General features: G+C 52.3%; 5 protein-coding genes across 5 annotated transcripts; 3 read left to right on the forward strand and 2 right to left on the reverse strand.

The window, feature by feature from the left end:
- Nucleotides 1–57: 57 nt before the first annotated feature.
- JN550_003489 (uncharacterized protein) lies at nt 58–1185 on the reverse strand (the record flags this gene model as incomplete). Its single annotated transcript, XM_049314899.1, has 1 exon — nt 58–1185. One exon carries the CDS (start codon nt 1183–1185, stop codon nt 58–60), a length of 1128 nt encoding a protein of 375 aa, XP_049174680.1.
- A 3803-nt stretch (nt 1186–4988) lies between these two features.
- JN550_003490 (uncharacterized protein) lies at nt 4989–5945 on the forward strand (the record flags this gene model as incomplete). The annotated part of the gene is made up of 1 exon (XM_049314900.1): nt 4989–5945. One exon carries the CDS (start codon nt 4989–4991, stop codon nt 5943–5945), a length of 957 nt encoding a protein of 318 aa, XP_049174681.1.
- Nucleotides 5946–8262: 2317 nt separating this feature from the next.
- Nucleotides 8263–9265, forward strand: JN550_003491 (uncharacterized protein; the record flags this gene model as incomplete). The annotated part of the gene is made up of 4 exons (XM_049314901.1): nt 8263–8428; nt 8480–8739; nt 8799–8929; nt 8983–9265. The coding sequence occupies 4 exons, from the start codon at nt 8263–8265 to the stop codon at nt 9263–9265; spliced, it is 840 nt and encodes a 279-aa protein (XP_049174682.1).
- Nucleotides 9266–10512: 1247 nt separating this feature from the next.
- On the forward strand, nt 10513–14505 carry JN550_003492 (uncharacterized protein; the record flags this gene model as incomplete). The annotated part of the gene is made up of 1 exon (XM_049314902.1): nt 10513–14505. The coding sequence occupies one exon, from the start codon at nt 10513–10515 to the stop codon at nt 14503–14505; it is 3993 nt and encodes a 1330-aa protein (XP_049174683.1).
- A 2415-nt stretch (nt 14506–16920) lies between these two features.
- Nucleotides 16921–17772, reverse strand: JN550_003493 (uncharacterized protein; the record flags this gene model as incomplete). The annotated part of the gene is made up of 2 exons (XM_049314904.1): nt 16921–17646; nt 17710–17772. The coding sequence occupies 2 exons, from the start codon at nt 17770–17772 to the stop codon at nt 16921–16923; spliced, it is 789 nt and encodes a 262-aa protein (XP_049174684.1).
- Nucleotides 17773–19544: the final 1772 nt, after the last annotated feature.

Below are 19544 nucleotides of genomic sequence, written 5' to 3' on the forward strand. Positions count from 1 at the left end.
ATATTCTACTAATGCATGCTCTACTTATTCATTGTAATGATAAACCTATAATGTCGATTAGTGCCGGTTCAGGTTTAGGACCGAGGACTGCGATTGTTCTCGCGAAACACGTACCTTGTAGTTTGGCAGTCCTGTCGACTGGTAGCCCAGGCGCTTGGCCATCTTTGCGAAGCCCTCAGTTTCAATCAGGTGGTAGAAGGGGAAAGGCGGGAACATGGCTCCATCTCGGTGAACCTCTGCCCGTACCATCAGAGCCGTGCCGCCGACTCCATCCAGAGGCACTTCTGCGCGCGTGTCGGTCGGGTCCTCCATCTCCATGTACGCCATCAGAGTGCGGTATGTGGGTAATTCAGCGTACCCCTCGAGCAGGAGATCGTCGTTGCCCATCTTGGCCGCCATCTCCTGGGCCGTCACGCTATCCTGCCAGCTGTTGAAGTCGTAGGCCCGCTCGGCGGCCTTTCCATCATCGCCGGTGTAGCGCTGGAAGCAGTTGGGCACGACCACCGGCTTATCGTGCGACGCGAGATCCTGGATCAAGGTACGTGGCGTCTCGACAATATCGGCATCGAGCCAGAGCACCCATGACGTGTCGGGACCCAAGGTAGTGAAGAGCAGGGAATTCCGTGCTCGGGACATCGAGGCACGTCGCTCCTTCTGGTTCTGCAGCTTGTGGCGTTCCGACTCGTCCTGAGACGACAATGGCGGCTCGAAGTCCTGTCGCTCGATGATGACCCTCCTAAAGCGCTCCTTGGCCGGGCCCTTCTGTGCTTTTGTGATAGCCGCCTGCAGGGCCGAAGTCGCAGCATTGCCCTCCTTGTTCTTGGGCAGGATGAAGCCCAGGGTGATGAGTTCATGAGGGTAGTTGAGCTTCATGAGATTGTCCCAGTAGTCCTGGTAGAAGCGGGCCATGGGAGTCAGGATAAGGATTTTCTCGCGGTTCGCGACGGGGTCGCCGGTGATGGTGACCTGGTTGAGATTGAAGCGCTGGACATCGCGGCGGATGTGCTGGACGGTGGACTTGGGGGCGGGCCTCGCGGGGCGATGCTTGTGGGTGGAGGAATGCGAGCCGGTGCTGGAGCCGGACTGCGAGAGGAAGTAGATGATGAAGAGACAGAGGACCGCGCCGATGAACAGGGTCACGTAGTTGGTCCTCCTCATGCGGACAGGCCCCAGGGGGCGCGCCATGGCTCGCTGGGGGGGTGTGCTGGCGCTCGTGGGTGTCGCGATGTCGTCGATGACCAGTGAGGGCGAGGCGAAGGGCAGCTCACGACGGGGTGCCGGCCATCGGGGAAAAGGGGGTCCAGATGCCGGTGATGGCTGCTTCGCGTTCAATCGGGGGGCTCAATGCCCGAGCGAGAAGGACGCGTATGGGCGACAGAGGCGTATGCGCTGGGACCGTTGTCGCCGTCGGGGTCGTCGTGTGTTGTCGATGGCCGGTCGTCGTGGTCGTCGTGTCGATACAGATGACAGCCAAGGCAGGCAGTCCAAAGGGACACACTTCGAAAATAATGCTCCAAACCAGCGGCCAAACCAGCGGCCAGCATGCAGCGCAGCGCTGATGAGGCTGACTGATGTTAACCCAAATGCGGCTTAGCCCGCGCGCCGTACAGCTGCTGAAGACCCGGAATTAGGTCCCTTGCCAAGCCTCCGACAAGGGGGCGTCTTTTTATTTTAAATTCAGAACCCTCGGGGTACTGATCAAGCACTTAATAAGAGCACGTCAATAAGGGTCTAATATCAGACGAGGACGCGCACGATCTAGTCAGACGACCGGCTTAGTGAGTGTTTCTTTTTGGTGCAAAGAGCAAGAAATAAACAATTAGAAAAACCTGTGTTCTTGCGATTACTGCTGGCAGTGGTTATTAGTCCATCAAATGCTCCAAGACGGAGGTTGTCGTCTAGCGTGTGGTGCTGTTTCCTCGCTACTAGACCTCGTATTCACGACTTTGATCAACACATTGAGCCGAGCCACCGAGCGCGCATGCGGCAAGAACGTCGGCTGAGCTCATCTCCAAGGAATTCGGCATGCGTTCAACGCGTTTGGTCCTTGGACCTCACATTGCCGTCGTGTTGACATATCCAAGATGACCTGATCCTCGCTCCTGAGCATCCACAGTGCCCCTAGTTATCTGAGCCTCGAGAACGGGACTGCTTCTCATGAACACTCATACGTCGTTACAAGGTTTTCGCAATTTACGCCTTTGACACCGCTGTAGAGGTAACGAGGATTTCCTGCATGCGGCTACAGTCATTGCATACGTCGATGTAGTAATTATAGGACAGCACAAGTCTGGTATCGTACTGAAGCAGTGAGTGCATGGCGAGAAATAGTTAGCGTGCAAACGACCTGGGAGGCTGCATCAATACAAGAAAAAGGCCCAGATGCCGTCGAATACCCAGAGTTTATTTTCATGCGCATGACAGAGACACACAGCCTCGCCGAGGGGTTAGGTTCCTGTCCGCATTATAACCCATATGAGAATCCTCATCCCAACCTTGCCGATGGGTAGGCCTTCAGGGATGCTTGCTGTGCTGGCCCCAGCCGCGCCCCGGCTCGAAAAGTGGCGTCTTAAGTCCACATCCGTCTTCACCGACTTGGACCTTCTGGAGACGCGAGATTGGGACCCGTAGCTGGACGTCAATGCGACGGGACTGCTGGTCGCCGCAAAAGCAAGAGGCAATCAGCTCGCATTTGAGGATTCGGAGCTGGTCAGCGGCCCTCGGTTCCAGTTCCAGTGCAGACGCCAGCGCAATGAGGAAACACACTACTCAGCATGACGTGCAGCAGGTTACGAGATGTTACATGGCCGCTCCATGCCAAGCTTTCTTCATAGTCCTGTAGGTTACCTGGGCATGCCGGGGGGGCTCGGCGAACAGACTCACGGGGTTGGCCCAGCGGTTGCGTGCATGCATTGAGACGGGGCCCCACGGCTTTTCGGGACCTGGACTGTTTCTGCGGGTGACTTGAGGGGGCCTAGGAAGCAAGCAAGCGGTTGGAAGCGTTTCCTGAATCGTCTCTTGTAAGTTGGGCACATCAAATACTCGTGGCTGGTAATGAACCGAATGCAAACCGATCCGTGGCTTGCGTACCTACAGTAGGCACCGTTAAGGGGGGGGCATCATTTGACAGGCGCATCATGTAGTAGCGCAGGCCAGCGTGACTAGCCGACAGCAGTCAAGAGACTTAAATAGGAGTAGCACATGCTGGGGGGAGGTCAGCAGTCTGGATCAGCCAGTAGTGCCCTCAGTGCCCAGAGGCTGGAAACGCGGCGTGTCAGCGCTGCGAGATCTCCCGTTTGAGGGGTGGTCCAATGAGACTCCCGGTCGGTGTTCCAGCCAGCACCTCGGGCACGCGGTCCCGTCACCCGAGTCATGCCTCCCTGAGGCTCGAGTAAGCCATTGAATGGGTGCTCCCGTTTTGTAAGGTGTTTCTGATTCAGGCCTCTTGGTCGCCGTTTCGGGGCGCCCAAGGTGAAGGCGACATGCATCAGGTGGTACTGTGATATGTATACATGTGTACAAATTTAGATTCTCCAAGACGGCCCAGGCAGTCTAGGGCGCTGGCTGTCTGTCACCTGCACAAACAAGGACAGAGAGGGAGAGGGGGAAGAAGGACGAGTGGCAAGCAGTCTTGGGGCAGGAGAACGGGTTGGGCAAGCGCATGGATGGATGGCAGCTATCCCGGAGTGACGACTTCAATTCAGGAGGCTGAACTCATCAAATAGCTAACTTATTAGACACTGGAACGGGCCCGGAAAGGAAATGTCCCAGGAACTTGAGTGCTCAGGGTCCCGTCTGGCTCAGGCATTAGTGGGGCCAAGGGCATGGATCAGCGGTTAGGTCCACTGAATCGAGTGCCTTCTGGGGTTGTGACAGGCCGCTGATTCGCCTAACAGCATTCCTGCTAATTACCCGGCGGGATCTGGTCGAGGCGAATGCATTCCACATAAAGAAGAACCCCAGTATTGCCCAGTGACCCAGGTCGGTCTCCAGAGCCCCTCAACCCAAGTCTCCGTCTCCGCCTGAAGGTGCTGGCATACCCTCGTCCTCCATCTGGATCCCGTCGACAACATAAGCAGCGTGCGTCCGACAACGCCGCCTCTCTGGACCTGTCACCCAAGTCCACAGCACCTCTACTCGCCTCCTCGCCCTCCCTCCTCGCCCTCTCGCCTCGTCCTGGGCCCAACCTACTGTACAGCACGCCTGCTGCTGCTGCCACCACCTGCTGTGTCTCGGATCTCCCCCTGCCCGTCGATTCCGTCAGCTTTCGGCGCTCGAGGCCTGCAGTCTCACTTGCACTTGTCCGTCCATGGATACGCCTCGGTAGCATTGTGTTTTGTGGCTGCTGATGGAGGACGGCACCAAGGACCACCAAATCTAAACGGCCATCAGACCGACGTCTACGAACCTTGTACAAATTTGGTTTCTCGCACCCGTCAGGAGTCTCATCTATCGGATCAGATCATCTTGAGTTCAGCCGAAGCCTGCTACAGACAACCTATCGATTCCCGAGCTACCTAGCCATACGTACTGCCAGCTCGATTCGCGGCCGCTTTCCAGATTGCCGTGTGTCGCCCGTGTCTATGTGACGGCGCGCCCTTCGCAGCGTCCGTCGAGTCACCTTTCTGCAAACCTGGATCACACCTCTTCCGAATAAGACCTGTCGCCTACCACTGTCCGGCGCGCTCGATTATAAACTCTGGGACCTGCATCCTAGCTAGTTGCGGCTGCTCGACCACTACTGATCGAGTCCTTCAGGCATCCCCAGGGTTCCCTGCGACGACTAGGCTCGAATATTCGAAACAACCCCCCTCAAGTGTTCCGCCTCATCCTGGCGTCACTCTCCCATCCTGAAGGCACTACCACGGCGCCATAGCCACTCCTCGTCATTCCGAGCGAGACACAAACGCCCCGCGGGTGGCCACCTCATGCGTACCCCACGGCACGGTCCCTATTCTCAATAGAAATAGACGCGACAACCAGACATCATGGAGCCAGTCCCCGAGACCGAGAGCCTGGAAAACTTCCAGTCCTCTCCCCTGCCCACGTTACGGCTTCAGCAGCCTAGGGCCATTTCTACACGCGACTTCGAGTTCAATCGCAAGCCTCCGACAGTCAGACGGTCTACTGAACCGACGTCGCCGAGCTCGCCGGCTTGGGCCACCCCGCCGGCGTTGTCTCTGCCATATCGGCCGAGGACAACGTCGCCGCTGTCAGGTACCCACACGAGATCCAAGTCCGCTGCGAGTCTTGCTCCTCCCAGCATGTCGCGCACGAGATCTATGCCCGGCTTTGATGTTGCCGGTCGCTTGTCATCACCTCTGCTCCGTCCAGAAAGCCCGTCGGGATCCCCTAATAGAACGAGACAGCGTCGAAAGCCCGCTGATGAGGCGTTCCCGCCCACGTCGCCTATCCGTTCGTCAGTCCTGGAGAGCAGCGAGAGGTTACAGCACGAAGGGGCAGCCCTCGGTCATCGGCGGACCGAGTCCCCTCTGCGACACGCCATACCCATCCCTCCCGCTTCGCAGGCAACTACGTCTCTGCCCTCGACGCCGTCGTCCGTTGCCACGTCACCGTCGTACCGGTACGATATGAATTCCGGTGGCTACAATTTTCCGTCTTATTATCCGCCATCCTCGGTGCCATCCACTCCTACGTCGATCAGATCTCGGAGCCCCAGTATCTCTAGCTTGGAAACTATTCCAGACTCTCCAGACGCTGAAGAGGCTGCATTGGAAGATGAGCGGATGGCAAAGCTGCGAGCAGCGGCCGAAGGCTCAGACGGGGAGGACTCTTCTGGTGAATCCAAGGGTAGGAACAGTGCAGACCTGCAACCGCGCGGCAGAACACTGGGTCTGGGTTCCAGAGACAAGCGGAAGCGGTGGAGTGTTTGCGGTGCCGAGAGGAGAGGCGACATTGACCTCGAGACGATTTGGGAGGACTGAATGGCCAGACGAGCCTACGGCTCTTGTGATTGGAGTTGAGAAGGCGCGCGACAAGTATCACGATACAGGCATAAGGCGGCTTTCGATCGGTTCAGAGCATTTGCATTTCGGTTTTGTTAAGGGACACAAGGAGGCGTTTCTGTTACAAGCTGCTCGATACCCTGCTGCATTTGCATTTTAACACACGAAAGGCATCGTGGACATAGGCAATCCTCACACACTGTATAGCGAATCTATTGGCTGTTTTTTTTGCAAGGGATCAAGATTGTCATCAAGCTTCCCTGTGATATTGTTATCTCGGGTTCCAAGTGCGCGGCGTATGAGATTGCGATTGGGTACCCAAAACTCAGGGAACCCATTGTCTTAATGTGACCAATCCTCAATGCCCCTTTCCTGGTAGCCTGGCCGCATCTCGAGGCTAGCAAACTACACTCAATGCGAGGCTGATATCGCTGAGCATTATTGTAATGTGAGTATCTATGCAACCTAAGGGCCCGTATGGCTGCTTCTTATACGAGTGCAAAACACAAATGCTTCCCTGCAAGATCGTTCTGCCTTAGGAGACATAAATCTCTAACAACGAAAGGCCCATGTCGGGTACGTGTTTGCTGTTCTCGAATAGTTACTGGAACATTGATGACCTCGGTCTACACTGCGTTGTCACGAGCACTGCACGCACGCATCTTGGACAACTCGATGCCTCTTGCCGAACATGCTGAAGCGAGTTGCTAGGTTGTCATTCTGAGCTGGTTGCCCGATCGAGACAATTACCGCTGTTGAATCGTAGCCTTCATCTTGCCTGCAGCCTTGCGGAGTACTGCATCGAAATCTATGTCGGGCTGCGGCAACAGTAGGTTCGTGCGCTTCTTCTGTACAGGGTCCAATCAGCTTTATGGGCCTTGACATCCAGAAAGCTATGTGTTGACAGTTGGGCACATTGAGTCTGGGATATAAGTAGTAACAGACGAGTTCCTTAAGCTCGGGATAGCAAACCGGTTGCTTACTTCCAAGCGTTTGACTCTTTTGAACATAATCCCAACCAGCCAAGAGAGGCCCGCTGAAGGTTTACATGAACTGCAGCCCAGGCGGAAAGGAAACTGATCCTCTCAGTTTCCCAAGTCGTTGTGTATTTACTGCACAGGCCTCTAACGTCCGATCATGCGCCTTCGTTTTGCTACTACGACTTATCCGTGGACTATCCTTCAGAAACACTCAAGTGTACCATCATCATCAAAGAAACGTCATCTCCAGTATGGGTTATGTGAGGCTAGCGCGCGATGACAGATATGGTGGGTTGACGTGGATTCCACCTCAAGATACGCGGCTTTGTTCTGGTCCTCTGCTGACAGATACCGATCCTACAGATTCTGATGGTGGACTGTTGCCAGAGAATACAACCAGGTCGGCTTGTGTTTCTGATGCTAGAGCGCCAGCTCTGTCAAGACTCATGGTCAAGCCTCGAAAGGTCGTACCTAAACCTGACTTGAAGGGTCCAGGGAGCACAACTCCCATGGTGGTGGAAGCTCCCGTAACAACAATTTCGTTGTGGAGAAACCAGGCTAGATCCGACTTGATCTTTCCAAGTAGAGTCCTGGCCGAGACTAGGCTATAGGGTCTCCCATGAAGCTCGCACATTCCATGGACTAGTTATAGTCCAAAGTTCTGAAGAGATTGAGGCCACCGGAAGACGGGTGTACAGGCGCAGATACTAAAATTTAAGAAGCTCCAATGACAGACGATTATATCAGCTAAGCCAACGCCTAAAGCACTGGATTGAGCGAAGGGTCTGTCGTTTCTGGCTTTCTGAAGCGACAATCCGTTCAGCCAATACCCAACAGGACGGCGGCATTATGCGTGTCGTGCTTCACCCGCCGCTAGCCTTGACGGTACATCGTATCCTGACCAAATAACCTGCGGTGGTGGGGCAGTCGAGCGTGTAAGCGAGGGCGTTCTAGCGCAAGCCTCAGCCTCCCAGGATCATCCTCCAGTGCCTTACCTTGTTAAGCTTATTGCCTATTTAGGCCATTACCTATTCAAGCCAGTTGAGCCAGCCGCCTTGTGCGAAAAACATGACGAACCGGCCTTCATACGAAAGCACCCCGAGTCTTTTCCCTCAAACTCATCCTGTAGGTAATAAAGTGGCTATTGTAATTTTGTCACCGTTTTTTACCTGTCAAAGTCGACGCATTCCTCGGCCACCACCAAACGCATCAGCTACCACGTCCGAAAAACACGATGCCGACGACCGCCAACTTGAGTCACAGGGGTACTCGCCATCGATGCCCCGGCGATTCTCCTTATCTTCGCTTTTATCATTATGTTTTGCACTGACAACTCCAACCAAAGCTTGAAGCAGACTGGGGCGACTGGGTCGCGTCTTACGGCAGTCTCGTACTCACCAGGCCACTCTGAAGTTGATTTGCCATTATCGAGTATATTGTACGATAACATCTATCACAAGTTTGAGCCTGTTCTCGAAATATGTACGGGAATCCCACTCCTCTCTCTGATGTTATTATCTGACAAAGTCTCAGACAACCAGGAGTTTTGCAAAATCCCTTTAACTTTGGACCTCCAGATCAATCCGTTCCGATACGGTACACGCCTTAATCTGGAACCTCTATTTTTGGTTCACGCTGTAATGGCATTAGCTGGCCATCATGTAGAAAGTACCCGGAGCCAGCAGCGTTGCCATACCGCACTTCGATTGCTCCGTGAACGTCTAAGGACGCCCCTTGAACCAGAAGATGCATACAGTATGCTTGCTGCAATTATAAGTCTCTTCTCGTTAGATGTAAGCAACCTTACCGGCGCTCCAGCATATTGCTGAATCTAGCTTATAACCGCTTCCAGGAGACCCAATCCGCCCTTGGAAATTGGAGAATACACCTTTCGGGCGCCTACGCCCTCCTCGAGGCATGCGGCGGCATCAGACGATGGGCTATATCTGCCCGGGTACTTGCACAAGTAGGAATGCTGACGTGGTACGTTGCCGATAACCTTGCCAAGATGACTAGTTCCAAGCTGACTGTCCCAGGTGGGATGCCATCACCAGTCTGGTATCTCGAGAGGACTGTGTGTTTCCGTACGCATATTTCGAAGCCGTGTTATCAAACCGTAACGAAGACGACTTGGACTACTACAGCCTATGTGGATGCCCTCAAAAGCTCGTGGAGACAGTTATGCGATTAGCACGCCTAAGTGCAGAGAAGAGGAAGTCATCATCGATACACGACGCCACATTTGACAATACTATAATCTCAGACATCGCGAAGGTTCTCCACTCGTGGCATCATTTCCCTCCCCCGTCCGCTTATTAAGACAAAGAATCTTTGCAACACGATCAGGATGCCATGCACTGCTCTGAAGCATGGAGGTATGGCCTCCTTCTCTACATAGATAAGGTGTTTTCGTGGAAGCCTGGAAGTCAAATGCCGACATCCGTCTTGTTGCGCGCCAGGGTCGTGACAGATCACATATTCGCATGCCGCGACGACCGCATGATCGCCAGGCAGGTCTTATTACCACTGTTTTTTGCTGGCTGCAAGCTGGGCGATGAATCAATACGCAGGAAAATCCTCAACACTGCGGCATTTGGAACGACAGAACAAGATATCACATGTTCAATAGCACAGTGCCTTTACTAGAAGAAGTATGGGCAGAACAAGAGCAATTGGGGGCCGAGAATGTGTGGTGGGGCCGGGTTGTGGATGGAAGGCACACGGCCGAGTCAAATTATCACTTGCAGATGCGGCTCTGTTTTGGCTAATCAAATGGATATATAATGACATCACTCTTGATAGATTGGGATAAGATAAGGCGAGGAATTGAACCGAATTGTGATAAGTAATACTGAAGGGAGAGCGGTGGCATAAAGTGTGGTGTCGATTTGCTGCAGTGGAACTTTCTCTACTGGTGATAGGTACTGTAGGAGGACGCGCCAGCGATCGCAATATCTCAAGTACGTGAGTCTTGGGTGGCAAAGCATCGCACATAGCAAAGGGATCAAGTATGTGGACGGAAGAGTCCTGTTCTGACGTGCTCCTTCACAGCGATTGTAGGACATTCAGGTCCTATCGGCATTCCAAATTATTGGGGACAGGCGTACTGGTTACGAGCGTGATCCAGGGTTCGAGCGTGAAGCAGCTCCGCTAGATTCGTTCACAGCTAGACTAGATTAATTGTTGATTTCCACCTACAGTGATTTCACGTTTGTCATTGTGGAAATTTGGCACGTACTCCAAAATCTCATGTCTTTTCGTTGGGTGCACGGACGGCTTCCTGTATCCATATGATCGACATGCCCATTGCCTGTACGGATTGCTGCGCCGCAGGAATTCCAGGTTAATTCTGCAGCAAATGCTGACCAGATAGCCGCACCGACGTCACTCCATATCCTAATTTAGATTTTCTGCAAGGGTCCAAGTGCCACTGCTGGAGATCTTCAGGATGCAGCTCGATCATCCCTTTTCTGAAGTCGTAAGCATTTCATGATACACAGCATCCTCACTTTAGTGCCTGAAGTAATTCATGCGCAACATGTCGTGAAGACCAGCACCCGAGCATCATGGCCTCGCATATCACTTCTGCTTCAAAGCCAACGCCTGAGACACACATCAATGTCGATAACCATGCACGGGATTATGTGCACCTCGCGCCGCCTCATTGGGAGAGCGAGTCTCCAGGTGCCTCCAAGGTTCCTATAGTTGATCCGCATCACACAGCCACGGAAGGATGGCATGCGCCTTACCTTCGACGAAGAACCCTTACGCTATTTATCATTATATTTTTGATATGCATCATTATTCTTCAAGGACTGGTCGTTGCCTCTGATAAGCAAATAGGCCTGGGCACAAGCCAAGAGCGGCTCCATTACTTATGGACGTACGGCCCGACTGCGTTCCTTACGCTGCTGGCATCGTTCTGGGCGAGAGTTGCTTGCCAGGCCAAGCTCGCTGCACCATGGAGCCGAATGTCTCGAGGTCCAGGCGGGGCCAAGCAAACTGTCCTACTGGACTACTTATCCATGTGGCTTCCCATCTCAATTTTTCAAGCCGTCCGAAACATGGATTTTTCTGTGGTGGCTGCGTCAGCAAATCTCATAATCATCAGAGTGCTGATTGTCATATCGACGGCATTAATTACCCTGTCTCCTGTTCAGGTGCTTCGTTCAGAGGTCCCGTTGGTTCTCAAAAGCAGATTCGCCGAGAACTCAACTGGGATCAGGAACTCGCCCTTGGCATATTATACGCTCGAGGGCCTAATCCGCTTCAACAGCACGGCATCTGACGGGTTTACGTCAGACTGGGCTTATCAACTTGTGGAGTCCATGACACCCAAAACCAACCACTTCAGTGCAACTGTAGATGGCTTTTCCGCCGGGTTAGACTGCGAAAGCGCAAAGATTAGCCTGGTGGACTCAAACCGGGCTGTCATAAACAAGACGGACTACACCCGAGTGAGAATGACCCTTGAGTCTGCCGAATGCAGTATGTTTCTGCCGATGTTTGGCCCATCTGCTGCACGGCAAATCGGTACTCCTTCGACTTTCCTTCGGTTCCTGCAGGGAGGGTGTAACGGGTCGACCCTCAATGAAGATCTTTATCGGGTTGGAATCATCTCGTCGACTATAAACTATACAGACATGGTATTTGCGCAGCACGTCGAGCGCCCCGCCGTCCAGGATGTCTACAATGTTTCCAGCACCCTAATAAGATCAACGGGGCTGATATGCAAGCCTACTTACGGCGTCAGGCCCATCGATCTCATCAAAAACGATACGAAAACATACATTTCGATCCCCAGCGAGTCAGCACCTCGACAGCTGAACCAGGTTCGCTCTTGGGATATTATGACCGCTTTTTTTGGTAGCTTCCTGAATTTGTTATGGACAGATTTGCAGACAGAGTACACCAAAACGTCCTTGATAGACGTTCGCGACGTGCAAGTGGATGTCGACCAGCCAATGCGCGCAGCTCTGGAGCTCTCGAATGTGACGACAGGCTTACCTTCTGTTGAGTCTTTCTTCGACGAATCAAGTCTCCTCCACTTCGTTCAAACCTACTATCAACAATATGGAGCCATTATTGCTCATAACTTATTGACTGAGGTCGCCACAACCCCTATCGAAGGTTCCGCTTGGGTAGAACAGGACCGCTTGGTTGTACGAAGCTTGGCTGCCCATCTAATGACGGGTTTCCTTATACTTGCTATTGGGTTGGTATTTGTCATCTGGTGCATGACAGTTCGCCAACCTGTGCTCCCTCGGAGTCCTAGCAGTCTCATCGGCACTGCTGCGCTACTAGCAAACAGCCGAGTGTTCCTGAACTCACTGCATGGCATGGGAGCTGCAAGCCTGGATAGCCTTCGGGATCTCATGGACTGCTGGGAGTACGAAACGAAAACCGAGAATGGGTGCTTTGCCGTCCATAACCATCAGAGACTGCCCACGAATGACGACTTGGAAGTACGGGGGAGTGAAAGGCATAATTCTCACCCTAGGACGCTTCGTCCGATACTACGGATTGGTGTCTATGCCATACTGATCGCTATCATTGTTGTGCTGGAGGTCACGCTCAAGATTTCCCAGTCAGACAAGGGACTTGGCGATGCAGGAGATGAGACTTATGTTCATTATCTATGGACTACAATCCCAGCCGTGGTGCTTACTCTATTTGGCATGTATTTTGCCGGGGTTGACTTCGACACCAGAGCCCTGACACCTTACGTGAACCTCAGCCGGGGCGCCACTTTTGAAACTTCTGTTGGCCTCGACCTCGTCGACCGCTTTACCCTTCCTACCATCGTCAAAGAAATTACCACAAAAAGCTACGCGGCGTTAGCATCTACAACTACTGTGGCACTCACGTCCCTGCTCACCATCTTTACCGCGTCTCTGTTCTATACGACCTCGGTCCCAACGGTGTTCCCAGCCGCTTTGAATACAAAAAGCCTGATATATACAGGAAAGCTTGAATCAGGAGCGGTACCGGATGGAGAAGGGATCCTGGCTTCATCGTTAATATTCCTAAGTAACCTTTCGTATCCCGCCTTCACTTATGAAGACCTTGTGTTCCCAGAAGTTGAGCTCACAGGCATTGACTCAGATGGTTCAAACAATCACAACTCGTCCAACTTTATGATCAATGCCACAGTATCGGCCATGAGGTCGCACCTCTCTTGCAAAATATATGACCAATCAGAGATACAGGCCAACATCACTCTTGGCACCAACGTTACACGTTATTACAGAGACGCAAGCCATAATTCCACAGCCAAGTACAACTATCTGAATCCTCTCAGAGTAGTGATAAAGGGAGAAAGCTGCAACATGGACCCGGATATTGGCACCAACCTACTCTTGGGCACGGACGTGAACGCAACCAGCGGATATTTTGGATATGGAGATGCCGCGATGGCCGGGAGTTTTGTGACCGGCTGTAGTGATTTTCTATATATGTGGGGTAGCTGGTCAAGGCCCTCCGAGGGTAACACCGGCGCTGTTGTATCCGCGTCTGCTATGGGCTGTAACGAATCTTACGAAAGCGTCGATGTTTCGACAACATTCTTAGGGCCTGACCTACGCATAGATCCGGCGTACCCTCCCAGACCCGACGAGGCAACAATGCGAGCCATGGCGATCCCGCAAGAACACAAGGACAACTATATCTATTATCGACTGGTTCCAATGACTGGTGTAATGAACCTGGATACCTTTTTCACCCTTGCCACAACAAGCCGTTATGGCATGCCGCTGGCGCTGCTTGAGGACCCATCAAATGCTCATATTGTGGCAGATGTGATAAAATTTCACCATGGCATTATCCGAGCTCAGGTCGCAAGCAGCAGCTACCGCGGTTCGGTCCGTCCATCCTCAACAGACATACCTGCCGGTATCTCAGTTGTTGGCCAAATGAACCAGACAACAAGCAACCCCGCCATCGTTGATGATACTTCGACTCGTCGTCGGGTCGTGCAGGACCCTGCCTCAACACATGTCATCGAGGCTCTCCTGGTGGCGACACTGGTGTGCTCCATGGTCGGCTGGTTCCTCATGCGGAATACGGATGTACTTCCACGGAGCCCGACCAGCATTGCAAGCGTGGCGGCACTGCTGTCAGACGGCAACTTATTGCAATACTTGCCGGCCGGTGCAGAATGGACTGGTACTGGAGATTTGGCTGGGATGTTTGATAAGCTTGCAGTGTTCTGTCTGGGATGGCAACCGTCCACTGATGCTTGCGGAGATCGATATGCAATCTGTGTTATGCCAGGCGCTTCACAAAACGAGAAGGCTTTCTCTATAAATGAAGAAAGACCAGTGCAAGCGACCACGCCTGAAACAAGTCCTCCAGAGCACCAGCGTGAGGAATCGTTGAGTGGTATAGGATACTTGCGTGTTTCTCAACGAACCACATTACTGCACAGGAATGTATCTGACAGCTCGAGCTTTCACCGAGGCGAGGAGATGGAAGAAATACCCGTGTCGCCTGTCAGCTCTATGCTTCCTATCCAAACCTGGGATGATGCCTGGGATCAGACGTCAGGTCGTCACCATTAGTCAGAAATGAGTAGTTGCTAGATGTACTCAAAAATGAATTAATCCAACTTCCCGTACTAGACGGATCCAAAACTCTGGGTCGCCTGCAGTAATTGTCATCGGCTCCCACTTGGGACATTTTGTAGCTGACCTTCAACGTTCAGTACAGTCTAGGCGTCAGAGTGAATTGAGATGAATACATAGGTAAATGTGAACTACAGTACGGTCTAATTAGCCGTGTTTCACAGGGCACTCAATATCCCCAAACCTCTCATGTCCGCTCTAGATCGCCTGCGACCTGTTTCTTCTTGGCTTGGATTCTTTCTGGAGATGCCTTAAGAAGGAACTGAGGCAAGAAGAGTATTCCCGGGCTGATATTCTGCAAGAACCAGTACAGGTCCGACAACGGCTCGATGCCTGGCATCATGTCTACAGGCCGTTGTACACCTGCAGCAACAAAAGCCTCGTCGATGAGCATCGCGAGTTCCCAGTCTATCCACCCACTAATTTCGCTCTCTGTCTTCTTCTCACCGAAGCCATGGAGTAGCTGTTCTCGGAGAAGATCAACCGCCCCTCGCGGGACGAGCAGGCTGTGGAGCTGATCAAACAAATAGAATAACTCGTCGGCACGAGACGCGATATGACTGAAGTTGAAATCCAGAAGGGCAGTAAATAGTATTAGTTTCCGGGTCAAATAGGAGGTTGTGTAAATCTGCAATATACATAACTTTGTGAGTATTGGTGTAACCAGGTGGAAGTGGCTTGTAGTGATGAATAACGAAAAGAGGCTGACCGAAATCTCCATGCACCAGGGTTGGACGAGGTTTTGCGTCCGTGCTTGCTTCCAGTAGCGACATGAATCCATTCTTTACGAATGCCTCGATCCGTTCGCGCAAGTTGAACTCGAGTTCCTTCCAACCGCCGATAATATCACTTACATCCAGGAGCTTGAGCTGCGTCTCCAAACACCTGGCGATTGCTGATGAGTATACCTACAGCATAGGATAATGGACAAACATACTGACGATACAATTCGTAATATATCTTGCATACCCCTCTAGCGCCATAAATTGGCGTTGCTCCGACAACAATGCTCCCATCGTTGGCAAACGCAAGGCCACCGTATCCCTGGACGGAAGCCGGAAGGTCATACTGCTGAATAGACCGAAATATCTTGGCAATCTGCGCTAGGACCTCACGTTTTGTTTCGCGGTCCTTCTTCTTGAGTGCCTCGGCTTGTTAGACGACACCGGGCAGGTACTCCATCAGAATCCACCCAACCTCTTGGCCCCGCGTGGATGCCTGTTTCCATCCGTACACTCGCGGGACGATGGGACGGGCCAGCGAAGTCAGAGCCGCACGGGCGAGCGCCATGCTAGCAACTTCACTCTCGACAAGGACATCATTATTCAGATTGGCAGCTGGATCGGTAAAACGCAGGATCAATTTGGTGGTGCCTGCGGCTAGAGGATCCGTTCCTGCTTGTCCAGACGCCTGCGTGAGCTCTTCGGATTCTTCTACTTTGACGGTGATGTGATATACTCTGCTGTTGTTGGAATTCGGAAGAGAAACTGGGAAATAACAAGACGTATCTGTTAATCCCTGGCCGGTGGGTTAGGAGATTCAGCATGAGAGGAATTCCAAGGCTGCCAGAATGCGAGCCGGGAGCTTCGGGCGGCGACCAAATTGATTACCAACTAACCAGGATACTACCTCCCTTGCAGCGCCCATTGTGCAGCCCACGATCTAAAAAGGCGATTAAGCTGTGAATTTATCAAGCAATATGCACTATGTACATAAGACCGGGCCCTGACGCATCGTATTTCTATCAACATGGTTTCACACCATAACAGTCGGAAGGGATTCGGTACGACCGTCCCTGAACTGACCTCGAAGCCGTGTATCAAAGCCTTTTGCAGTGCCACACGGCCGCAGGCTGATGCCCCAAATTTTCCCTCTCGTGTTGGAACACAACCACCGGAGAGATTCCATGATGTTAACAAGTCACTTGGATGTAACATCGTTGTCTGGTCTCCCGATTTTTCTCCTTTCCCTTCAGTACTACACTAATCCTCACCCGCATCGGTCACAGAGTATGCATACTTTCGATAACCGACAAGATGACAGGGCCGTGGGACGGAAACTGTGAACGAAAGACATAGGCCAGACATCGGCAATTTGTGGTATGCGTTGCCGAAGAAGGGGTGGATATCTCGCGGGGCTCACTTTGAGTTGGACTCGGATGAAGTGATCGTGTTCTTACATTGATAGCCTGGTTAAAGTTCATGTATTTACGTGTGTGTCTGATGCCGCTGCATCCATACAAAGAGGAATGAGCGATAAAGATCAAATCAGGGGGTGACGCGGGCTGATACTTCAAGGCGTGCCATTCGTTTCTCTATTTCCTTCTTCCGGTGCAGATACGCTTAAGGCCATCTACTTGGTAGCTAGGAGAACATAGGCCTCGAATCTAACCCCCCCAAATTGCTCTATCTCTTCCTTCACGGACTGTCTGACGGAGTCAATCCATCTAAGTTCCTCTTCCTCTGTGTACCCCTCCCGCGCCTTACTCATCATAGGACCCGACATGAGCATGGTGAGCCCAGCTATATTTTCGTCCTCAGTAATAACTAGTACCTTGTCGACCATTGTTATGTATTCCTTAGCAAAACCACTCTCCTCAGCCACATTTTGTAGCACGCCTTCTTTGTAGAACTCTGGACTTGGGGTAGGCATGAGTGGCAGGTCCGGGCGAATCTTCTTCTGGGCGGCATGTACGATAAACATGGGCGCGAAGCGACGCCAGCAGGTAACGACAGCGAGGCCGCCAGGCCGGAGCGTGCGGTACACCTCGCGGAGGGCACCAATGGGGCGAACAAAGGTAAATATGCTAAAGTTGTTGATCGAATGGGTAAAGTAGTTGTCAGGTACCGACGACGACAGGTCCTGCGAGTCGAGCTCCTTGCAATCGACGTGGGGTAGTGGAGAGGCGATGAGGGACTCGCGTGCGGCCGACACCATCATAGCGACATTATCTGAGACCAGCATCTCTTTTGGCAAGTCGCTACTGGGGAGGCGGGCGACGATTGCCGCGGCACCTATACCAGGCCCAGCCGCCGTGTCATGCACGACCGAGTCCTTGCCAATAGGGTTGGCAGAAGTCTGCACATTCTCGGTGATAACCTCGACGAGAATGTTGAATGTCGCGTTACCGGTCTAGCGAACGTAGTTGCTGGCAAACTTGGAGAAGTAGTCAGGTAGAGGGAGATGCGGATGTTGTGAAGTCATCTTGGAGGTGACGACTAAATAAGTTAATGGTGGATTGAGTAAGGGCTGATTGTTGGAGAAACTTACGCAAAAAGCAAGAACGGGGTTAAAAATAGGTTAGAAAGTCACAGAGATGGTTATGGTAAGAATTGAGAGTGAAGATTTGTTGTATTAGAGAGAGGGTATTAGCTAAGCAGAGCCGAGCTCCAGCTCTCCTCGATCCGCGTTCAAGCCCACCTCTACCCAGCAAGCGTCGTATGTTCCACAGGCAGCAAACCACTAAGCAGGCGTACCAGTCTCTAGCATAGCCGACGCGGTTGGAACTAGTTCTTTCTCAAATCTTGGCACTTGCGCTTTACGGCCCTTGCATGGCTCCGTGGACGGCGGGTGACCAATAGCGCCGCCTCAATCCCGTGGTCCATCAGGCACATGTGTGAATACATGTGAAGAGACACATCAGAGTCGGCACACTCTGTAGGCGTGGCTTGGTGCTCCGACCTCGCCGATGCAATGCTGAACCTGGGTCCAACTGAATGGATGTTATCCTAGTACTCTAGACCCCGTAATGCCCCCAAGTGCTGATTATAGCACTAACTTAGTGTGCTCCGCACTCATAGTGGCCCGCGGCTGCGCTGTGCCATCTCTGCTGGTTAGCCCGGTTGCGGCGCCTTCACGAATTCCACACTTATTCTACTCGGTACTATGGTACGCTTCGGGGAGTTAAGGCTTACACTTGACTTTACTCAAGCAACTACGTGCCATCGCAGTAAGAGATTAGAAATAATGAGCCCCCATTGTACACCTATGCGGAGGATATATGTAGCCTCTTTAGGTTGACATTCTTGTAGCAGGTTTGGTAGGCACCAGTCCATTGCATGAAAGACCAGGCCGTGAGGCTGATCCGGTAGAAAACGTGAGCCAGCTGGTCCGCAAGGACGAGATATCTTTAAGTATTCGAATCTGTATTTCTTCCCGTTCGCTTGGACAAATTTGCTCAAAGTCGACTTGAATGGCAATTTCGACTAGATGCAACCCTGAGAGCGTCTGCTTCGGCAGCGTGAGGATGCAACCAAGACTGAGACAAGCAAACCGCCCGGAGAAATTCTTATGCTATAGTTCAGTGTTGAATCATATCGGCCAAGCTGCCAAAGGTTAGCGAATCTTACACATAGTCGTCAAATATGACATACAATATCAAGACTTATCAAAATTTCGACTTCCAGATAATGCTGAGATACAGGCCCAAGATTGCCCAGGCTTAAGTGAAGTTTGGCCAACTTCTACTATACGGTATGTGATACGCCACCGAGTCGCTGGTAGGCCATTGTAACTGGAATTACAGCCTCCTGTGAATCTGTCCCATAGGTAAGGCCTACAAACCATGAAACCTCACCACAACAAAAAGGCAGAAATATTATGCATCTTATTCCTACATGTTCTAGGTTTCCGTGTTATTCCATGAGTTATTGAGCGCGGTCGTAAGGTTGACCCATCAAGAACCTCATCCTTGATGTGACCATGGGGGAGCGTCGCTCTTGGCGCACCTACTTCGCTATAGAAGTAAGTCCGTAGAAGCTGAAGGACGGGCACTGATAAAGTGCGATGCCATACATCATGTACATATTGAAGTACCGAATTATGTGTGCGGGGCGGGTGGAGCCGCTCCCGCGAAACCGGCCGGTACATAACGGTACCTAGCTGACTAGCTTGTCTGCCAAAACAAAAGCTCAAGCTGAGTTTCTGCCCAATCGAGGTGGACGGCTGCTTTCAATCTCAACCACATGCATCTTTGT

The sequence above is a fragment of the Neoarthrinium moseri genome (assembly GCF_022829205.1).
Source record: "Neoarthrinium moseri strain CBS 164.80 chromosome Unknown scaffold8_Wmoseri_CBS_16480, whole genome shotgun sequence".
NCBI lineage: Eukaryota > Fungi > Ascomycota > Sordariomycetes > Amphisphaeriales > Apiosporaceae > Neoarthrinium > Neoarthrinium moseri.